The 10,041-nt window shown below is 37.8% G+C and overlaps 1 protein-coding gene across 15 annotated transcripts in view; it reads right to left on the bottom strand.

Moving 5' to 3' along the window:
• abcc9 (ATP-binding cassette, sub-family C (CFTR/MRP), member 9) overlaps positions 1 to 8,878 on the bottom strand; it is a 75,764-nt gene extending 66,886 nt beyond the window's left edge. For 7 of the 15 annotated variants that reach the window (XR_006054318.1, XM_042220155.1, XM_042220162.1 and 4 more), the window contains exons 1-2: positions 6,152 to 7,629; positions 2,575 to 2,754 (exon numbers count right to left, since the gene is read on the bottom strand). Coding sequence is in view for 12 of the 15 variants with exons in the window: in XM_042220155.1 (XP_042076089.1) it covers positions 2,575 to 2,737 (163 nt within the window). In the remaining 3 variants the exon portion in view is untranslated. Of the gene's footprint in view, positions 1 to 2,574; positions 2,755 to 6,151; positions 7,632 to 8,686 lie in introns of those variants that run through there. The other 8 variants (XM_042220164.1, XM_042220165.1, XM_042220158.1 and 5 more) reach the window with 7 other exon arrangements.
• Between the last annotated feature and the right edge of the window lie 1,163 nt (positions 8,879 to 10,041).

Below are 10,041 nucleotides of genomic sequence, written 5' to 3'. Positions count from 1 at the left end.
TGTGTGTGTGTGTGTGTGTGTGTGTGTGTGTGTGTGTTTTGCTATCTTTCTGAGGACCAATGTTTGTCTCAAAACTATTATCACAAGGACATATCTGATAGGAGTACATGTGACAGATCTTCAAAACATTTGCATTTTTCATGTTAAGATTTTGCTTAATGGCTGGGGTTAAAGAAGGGCAAGAAAACGCATCATGTCAATGAGCGACCGCACAAAGATAGCAAAAACAGTGCACGTGTGTGTATTCCCAAGCGAGCGAGCACAACAGGGAAAGTTAAAATCACCCACACATCTGCTCAGTCAGTCAGATTACACAGAGTCATGCTAGAATAGAAGATTACAGTAACACAGCTCAGACAAGTCAGACAAGGGATTTCATCATTCACTTCAAAGCCCTAGAAAAGGGTTTTTGTTCCTTTCTTTCCAGACACTTTCTGACCACATCCCTGTCAGGCAATTGAAGTCAGCAAATCACTATTTTAATGTCACCTTATATATTTTACTATCCCATGAAAAAAAGGTTTAATTTCTTTAAAGTGATAAGTGGCAGAAAATAGCTGGATGGATGTATGGATGGATATCATTTATTGGTACATTTATACTGTTCATTTTAAAAGTAATCTAAATGTGCAGAACATCTTTACTGGTGTTGCATTAAAAACTATAGGGGCTGCTTGGCTGAAACCTATATTTTCTTTATTCATACACATGCTCCTAAACATATTTTACACTTCACAAGCATCTATTTTTAGTCGTAAACACGAATGAATCAAACTGGCCTTATGATCATTGCCTTCCTGCCATGTTTCCCATGCAATTAAGTTCTCCTCCTTCTTTCAGTAGCCTCATATGCTTTCTTTGTTGGGAAAATAATGACTACAAGAAAAAAAAATGCTTGTTAACGACTGCTGGGTTCGGTCAGTTTGCTTCATAGCTGAAATCTTGACTCGAAATGGCTAGACCAATATGGGGGTTTTTTGGTCCCAGTCTATCAGTTCATTGGTTATATTTGGCCCTTCTTCAAAATGTTATAAGACCTAAAAAAAAGCTAAAGTATAGCCAGAATTTCTGAACTAAGAAAGCGTCAATACAAATGTTACCAAAACACTAACTTTAAATCCAGCCCTGAAGCAAATCTTTTTCTCCTATGCTGTTGAGAAACAAGTTGAGACGCTGTCATATTGCTTCATACTTTAAATAAAGATGCTCTTTTGGCCTTTAAAAAATGTCAGCTCCCATAAACCCCGCGACCTTTCTCAGCTAAACGCCATAACTGCAGGGAAATGATGAGTTCACTGAGCGATAGAGATGTTATTGAGTGTGGAACTAAACTCCAATCAGCTCCAATCTCACAAGTAACAATTGATTAATTTTAGTTAAATCCCAAAGGTAATGGTTTCTTAAAATATCTAATACTATGACATAGTAAATATTAGTTTTTTATTTTACCCCACAGGGCCTTCATTTCTGTTGGATCAAATTTGGTACATTTGCAGTTCAAAATGTTTGAAACATAACATCAGTGTCCCTGATTCACCATTATGAAGATGACTATTACGCAATTAATCACTTGCTAACAAAAATCAACTAACCAATTGTCATTAGTACAGAGGTTCAATAACAGTCAGATCAGGTAGGCCGTTCCTCCCAGTAACACCCCTGTAGGGGTGACAAAAAACATGAAAGCAGGGTAAGTCTGGACCCATCCCGGCCTAAAGGTGCATGGAAGCAACGCTCTCAATGACTGGGAAAAAAACTGTTATACAAGAGGCAAAAAGCCTACCTCTGTTCTGGCACCAGCGTGGGGCCCCATTGACCCTGTCCTATGCAGGGTAAACTGGAGTCTTAATTTTGTTTTTCATCAAAGGGCTTATCAGCTTTTTGTCTGACATCTCACCCTGATTCAATTTGTCTTAGGAGACTCTACCAGGAGCAAAGTGCTCCTGACAACATAGCTCCACATCGCACCCATAGTTTACATAAATGCAGCTTGCTAATACAGCTTACTAGCCTCAGATGATAGCACTCTCACCCAAAACTCTCGGTCCAAAATCCAGCAGGAGCCAAAACACTAATACAGAGGCTTCAAAATGCATATCCAAAAACAATAGCTGACACCTAGAATATGTATAGACCAATATCCATTAAACACAATGAAGTGCATGTGACACAATAAGAAGAAAGATCAAAACAGTCTATTTGACTCAGATCCAGTAATCCTCACTGGATTAGTTCAGTCTTGACAACTGTAGTGAACTCCAGTAATGAAGGCGACGCTTTAAGAGATATAAGCAGGGAACACTAAAACATAACACAGGGTCCACAGCTGTGACTTTATGCTGCAGATATACCAAAACTCTTTTGTGTTCATAATGCAGATAAGTATTTACCTGTGAAAATGTTTATTTTCTTTATTTAGTCCTTCAAAATACACCTGAATCATTCCATAACAAATCTGAAAAAAGCTCCCACTTGACATTTATCATAAATTAATTACATGAAAAATTAAAAGCAGTTTCCAAGAAGAAAAACTTTTTTTTCTAAGAGTCACAAATACAGCAGTGTGTTACATACCAATGAAGAGGATGGGGAAGGTGATGAAGAGCAGGAAGACATGAGGAACCAGGTTGAGAGCATCCACGAAGCACGGATTATTCAGCACGCCATTTTTCACACTGTAGGCAGTGCTGTTGTTGCCACAAAATGACAAGGCCCTGCCGCCATCCAACTGCTCCATATGAGTCCTGAGTCAGTCTGGAAAAATAAGGCCCCAAATCAGCCAACACATCGCAAACCACACTAAACTAAAGACAATTGAGATAATTTTTATAAAAAATAATCATTTTATGTAATCTTGCAGCAGCAGCAGCTTTGAAGTTCAGACATTTCTGTGGCCTGACACACAAAGTGCACACACACTCTCGGTGCTACACTCAGGCTTCTGAGAGGCATGAGAGCTATTTCAGGGACACCGTCCAGTTATGTGCCGGCCGGCTTATGATGGCTTAATGTTAAGTGAATATTAAGAGTTGGAAAAGCCTCATCCTAGATCTCATGATGCCGTTCTTACTTCTGTAATTGATTAATACGCAGAGCCAATAACCCCAGGCTCTGCGATTCAAATCTGTGACATGAATGCCCTCCTTCTTTACATTGGGTTAGGGTTAAAATTGTGACCTCACTAGCACATCTTCAACATCGTCAGAATGTGTTTGAAAACTCATTTGTATTCCTTGATGCTTTGGTCAAAGATTGCCGTTTTTAAATGCACTCGACTTTACTCGTGACATCATAAAGATCCAAGAATAGAACAAAAGAGAAAAAGAAAAGTCTGCAGCCTACGACAGAGTATTAGGGCCACATTAGGAAAAAATGTATTACTGTTCATTTTACTGAAACTATTTAACCAGCTGTTTTATTATATTTTATGGTATCATTGCATCTGTCCTTTGCCAGCTATTTCATTTTGTGGGAATCCAGCCAAGTCTTCCAGGTTTTAGGGTTTTTCCTTCAGACCAGATGCTGATTTCTGCACCATCTCTTTAACGTCCTTATACTTATCACAACAACATAAATAATTCTTTATTACTAAAACTGATTTTGAAGCACAATTTCACTAATTCATCTACACAAGGCTTCTTGTAGAGGGTGTAACAGCAGGGGCAGCTGTTTAACTTGAAACAACAACTCCCCAAATTTCAACTTTATTTACAAAGGTTTGGCTTTATGTGAAGTGTGTTGTTTTAGCGTTGACTCTAACTAAACATGTCTTTTTTCCCTTTTTTAAAATTAGTTCTGTAACAAAATCAGATATGATATGCCTCAAACACAAGGGGGAAAATGTGAAAAATATCAGTAGATTATTAAACACCTCCCAACAGATGACAGTATGCAGTATGCTAAGCTAATAGCTAATATTTATACTTGGTAATAAATCCAAATACTCACCAGATATTAAAGTAAACAGTTTTTGTTTTTTTTTTATTAAAGAGCATATCTCTATCTTATGTAGAAATGGCAGCAGTGCCCAGGGCTGATAATGAAGCCAGTGCCAAAAACTGCAGTGACCTCTAGTGACCACTTGAGGCTGCCTCTAAAAGTGAGTCAACACCCAAATGCTCCCATGTTGAATGATCAAACTACAACAGAAAACAGTCTTTACAGTCTGGTACCAAAAATAATATAAAAACAAAAAACAGATTTTGCCTCTTTGGATAGTTACCCCCTTATAACAGCTGTACTGGAGTGACATTTTTATGACCTATTCTGGCGTTGTACTGCTAAATATTACGGTTAGGGGTGTGACCCCTTTCTAGCTCTCTGCTAGACCTTGTCCGCTAATTCTACTCAGTAACTTGGATATTGTGATTGTGCTGCTGAAGCAGTTTTTAATGGGACTAACTGAACAGTAATTATGGCTTGCTGTCAGGTACAACTCATCCAAGAATTTTGTGCTTAAGTTTTTGTGAGTGAAAAACAAATATTTTATTCAAATCTTTTACTTAGCATGAATTAGCAGTTATGTGCTCTGGGTTTTGCACCTGTAGAGTTGGATGCACCTTGATACCCAAGCATGCCAGTAGCTAGTGCCCCTCTGTGTGCACTTCCAATCACTTATTCTACTTCATTATCACTTCTGACTTCAGAAAACTAGCATGACACCTGGCAAAATGCTAATGTTGAGGCCTAAATATTAGAGGTGCAACGATACTCGTATCGATATTGAGCCGTTCGATACAGTGCTTCGGTTCGGTACGCATATGTATCGAACAATACAACATTTTTTATTTATTTTATCAACTTTTCTTCTGACGATGCTGTCTGTGTTGAGCGCTCAGTGGATCTGCGTTCGACTACTCTGCCTAGGCTGCACTGTCGAGTGCAGATCCACTGAGCGCAGTGCAAGCTAGCAAGACAGAAGCTAAGCCCTGCTCTTGAAGCTCGTTGCAACATGGCAACTACCTCAACGCTACCCAAAATTGAACCTCCCCCACCCTCATTCAGATCTATGGAACTATCTTGGTTTTCATGTGACGTATGACCCTGATGGTAAGTGTGTCATGGACAAAAGTAAAACAGTATGTCGGATATGCCACGCAATGCTCAATTTGTGGGAACTAGTACTTTAGCGCAGTTAGCTTGTTAACGTGTTGACGCCATCCAGCCCCAAGCACGGGGCGATCCGCGGTAACTTGTTAACGGAGATTTGCCGCGTTATGGCGTTAATGTCATTTTAACAAGATTAACGCTGACAGCACTAGTGGGAACGCAACGAATATGACTGCACATTTACGCCGACATCATCCTAGTGCAAAGACAAGTGGAAGCAGACAAAAACAACAAGCACGCATGCTACAAACTTTACCCGAGTCATTTAGACAGCCATTAGCACATGATTCTCCTTATGGGGACCTGATATGTTTAATATGCTGCTGAGAATATAGCCCATATATAGAATATAGCGTATAGTATAGCTTTTATTTTGGAAAGAGCCATTTCTCTGTAATAAACTCTCTTTTCCAAAGATGAGTGATTTCTCGATTAGATAGATTTAATTTTTTTACTTTGTTGTTTCAGCAACGTTAAATTTAAAAATTGTACTTTTGAGTTAAAATATATATTTATAATTTTAATAAATGATAAATTAAAAAGGCATGAACATTTTTTTTGTATCAACAAAATATCGAACCAAACCGAACCGTGAATTTTGTGTATCGTTGCACCCCTACTAAATATGCAACGGCTAGTTACTGAATCACTACATGGCGGTATACGTTCAACTTTTATATGCAGCCACTACACAGCATTCTGTTGCCTTATTGCTGAGAAATTATCACTGTGTGACTTACAGGAGAAGTGTATTGTTTCAAGCAGTTTCACCTCAAATTTCTGCCTACTGTTAACTTCTTTACTTATTTATTTATTACCGTATTACTTTCCCTTTTACTACCATCACAGAAGGATGTAATTAATGTACGTGCATCATTTCACCTGGAAGTACAAGTAAGTTAACCTTGAACACCTGCGTTACACTATACAGCCCAGTACTTAAACTACATGTGGATAATTCAGGAACCCAATTTAGAGTTGTTTAAATTGAAGCAGCTTAATAAGAAAACTACAATGGTAGTAATAAAACCAAGTGTCTTACCTCAGAGTAAAGTAATAAGCCTTATCAACACCGTCTCATTCAGAATGCTTGAATTTAAAAAAAAAAAAAAGCAAATAAAAACAAAAACAAGGAAAACAGACAAAGGAAAGAAAAAAGAAAGGAAGAAAGGAGGGAGAGGAACAGAAACAAAATACGGTGAGAGTTGGAGAGGGAAAAAGTTGATTATTTTTAGCTCCGCAAGAGATTCAGCTGCTCCACTCACTGCTGCCTGTCTGTATGGATGGTGTCAGCTTACATCATGTATGAAGAAGCGCTTCCATCCAAGTCTTTCAAAATAAAACCTTTGTATTTGCAAATAAAGTGAGTACTGTTGATGTGCTTACACTGAATTACTCACAATCCACAGTTAAATATAGAAAAATGCTAATTGTCTCTCATTGCAAATTTCCATAATGTGGCTCCTGATGCAGAACAGGTTTCTACTAATTGGAGTAAGAAAGCAGTTTCTTTAGATAGAATAAACAAGAACTATGTAAGAACCAGTCCATATAATAATTTAGTGGTTTTGAAAAATATAGTACGAAGATCATTATTTATAATATCTATAATTACATTTATTTATACCTTAGTTTATAGTTCATCTTTTTGGCAACTTAGTTCAATTTAAAATACGAGTTCATGATGACTAGAACTGTACTAGTACACAAAAAGAACAATTGCAGAATTTACGATATTTACTGTTTAGTTTGTTTGTTTTTTAAGCACAGCACATGTGACACAAAATCTTAAAGTCAACAATGTAGATTCAACACTTTACACCCCATTTTTTAAAACACCTTGTACAATGCAGGAATAACATGAAGTAATACTAAAACCAGCATATTGAGGCAGTTAAATATTTAAATACTATATATGCTTTGAATACAGACATCTCGTTCATTCTCTGCACATGTATAATGTCATCATGTGTACGCATGCTAAATGCATTCACCTAATCTGTTACACGTTACACCAAAATGTCCTTGTGTCATTTTCACTCATTATTTTAAATTGTTTGTGTTCATTTTCACTACACATATTCTTGATCCCACATTACATTTGTCTCCTTTTTTGCCCTTCAGCCTGTGTGGTATGCTCAGCAGTTTCTATAAACTGAAAATCCCTATAGTTTAAAAGAAAAAAAGGAGTTTTATTTTGAAGGTTCAAATCTCATAAAAATCAGTAAAACTCTGTATATTCAGACAGCTTGATACAAAGTCACCTCCTATCAGATTTCCAAACTTGTACCAGTTTAAGGGTGAGAAGGAGGTTTATTATAGGCTTCCTCAACAGCCTGCTGACATGTCAAGAGCAAAGTGGATTTACAAACATGCAGCTAAAGAAATATCGCTTAATCTGGCATATCTACTTTTATCATGTGTAGTACTTTTATTTAAACCTCTACAGCACAAACAATCTGTCTGTATGATTGTATGAATATATTAACCTCTTTTGTAAAATCAAACATTTTTAGGTAAATCACACAGATGCGTAAAGTCATTATATTAATATTTTATTTAAAATAACTAGAATTATTTGATATTATATATATAAATAGAGTAAATATAATGCTATTTTAATTAACAAGGTGAAATATGACACTATCCTTAAGGGACCTCAACCTGCTCTGATGTTTTGGCATGTGCACATTTATAATGATGGACACTTTAAACTCTTTAATCTGATTTCGTGTGGTTGCATACAGAGCAGCTTGATATGGGAGATCATCCCTAAAACCTGAGTGAATCCTAGAGCCTGCAGGGTACACACGTGAAACTGCAATGCTTAGCATTAAAACAGAAACCGGGACTTTGATGCGGTCAGCGGGCGCACTGAAGAGAGCACATTATCGACTGTATTGTCTTTCATTCATGCAAGCTGCTGCACTCAGAAGGACGAGGTTCAAGTCTTGCTTGCATAAAAAAAATATGATGGATGGATGGAGGGAAGACCAATCGGGTTTATTTTCACGTGTTATTCAGCGTCCTTCATTGTGATTCAGTCCTGCCACGCATTAATATCAACAAACCTCCATTCAGAAATCAAACAGTTGGAAGACTTTCAACACGCGGACCAGTAAAAACAGACATATTATAAAAATTTGTGATTTTTCTAAATCAATGTGATCCAATCTAATATTCGGCAATAATAACTGAAATAATAAGAAGATGTAAATTTATAAATCCTTAAACTTTTTAAACTGTACCGCTTGTAATCGACCCAGCCTCCTTCCACGACCAGCAGCAAAACGTTTTTTTTTTCTTCTGAATTGTGTGTGCACGGTGCATTACACGGTGCCGAAATGAAGACTCACATCTCAAAGACTCCGATATTTTACACTGTTTATTTTGAAGCTACGCGCCAGCAGTAAGAGCCAAATCGACTCAAACTGGAGGAATGCTCAATGAAGTCTGGCTCTCTCACATCAACAGAGCACCATCTCTTAACGTCCTCAGTTAAGACGTCGTGTTACGGCACACTGAGGATGCTGTAGCCTGGTTGCGAATGACAGAAGGATAAAGAAGGAGAGCTCACCCCAGCACTTACCCGACCTTTGACGCAGGTTTACGGGTCACGGCGTCTCTTCCGCAGTCTTTATCCCTGTTCGAGGTGTCTTATGGTTGCGGTTTATACTGAAGGCACGGTGACAGGAAATGCCTATATATTACGACCACTATCGTGTCCGCTCAGAAGCCGTTATGGCGCTCGTGCGGCACAAATGATACGCACGCACTGATGGTTGTCTTTTTTTTTCTTTTTTTTTCGGAATAGTTCATGTACATGATAGAAGGATAAATTTAGGTCAAACTAAAGCCAAATCAGGATTAAATCGGCCTTTTTCAGAGATGCTGTTTGTAAACTGGCAAATTAGGAGTATGTTTCAAATGATTTTTCCCCCAGGTTAATATGAGAGAAGACTATTTTAACTTATGTGTGGTTGGTAATATAAGAGCCATAACAGTGTCTCAATGTTGGTAGAGTTTTCAAATATTATTTTTTTCCCATTAATTTTATTTTGAAAAGTGTAAGCGCTATTTTCGGCACAGTGCAGCGGGAGGGAGCTTTCCAATCTGATTGTACCTCTCACCTAACGGAAGACTCGTGCTCAGTGCTTTATATTTTTATAAAGTTTTTTTTAAAAAAAAACAGTTATGAAGGTAATTTGTAGAAAAGGAACACCTCCAAATTTGGAGCCTTCCAAATTTCTTTTTTCTTGACAGGACCTGACAGTCTAGATTACTGCTCCAAAAGTATCAATTTAACTATGTAAAAACTGATAATTCAGCTGTACAGATCAAGGATCGCTGACTTAACTTAATTCAATTCACATTAATTTTTAAAGTGCCAAACCACATCAACAGTCACCTTAAGGTGTTTTATATTATAAAGTAATGACCCTACAATAAAACAAAGAAACCCCCAACAATCAGATAACTCCCGGCCCAAGAGCAAGCATTTGGTGACAGTGGGAAGGAAAAACTCCCCTATAACAGGAAGAAATCTCCTGCAGAACCAGAGGGAGGACAAAACGGGGGTGTCGAAATTCATAGGCTGCATCCTCCCGAGGCGGCATGTGTAGGCAGATTACATGATGTAATCGATGTGTGATGTAGACTCCTCTGAATGCAGCCAACAAATGTGTCCTCCTTTTCCCCAAATTTGAAGGATGCGTCGGGTGTATCCTTGGTGGCCCACCATATCCCAGAATTCACAGTAAGGCCCAGCCAATTCCAGTTTCCAACAATGGCGGCCGCTACTTAGTTTTAATATTACTCTTATTACTCTTTCTGGGTCACAAAATAAACTTTTGTGATATTTTCAGGTGTGTAAACTTCAAATATCTGCTCAGTTTTTCAAGATATCACACATTTGCAAAAGTGCTCCGACAT

Source organism: Haplochromis burtoni, unplaced genomic scaffold (genome assembly GCF_018398535.1).
Source record: "Haplochromis burtoni strain Fernald_Lab_line unplaced genomic scaffold, NCSU_Asbu1 Contig_44, whole genome shotgun sequence".
In the NCBI taxonomy this organism is placed as follows: domain Eukaryota; kingdom Metazoa; phylum Chordata; class Actinopteri; order Cichliformes; family Cichlidae; genus Haplochromis; species Haplochromis burtoni.
This window is presented reverse-complemented; position numbering and strand designations above follow the sequence as displayed.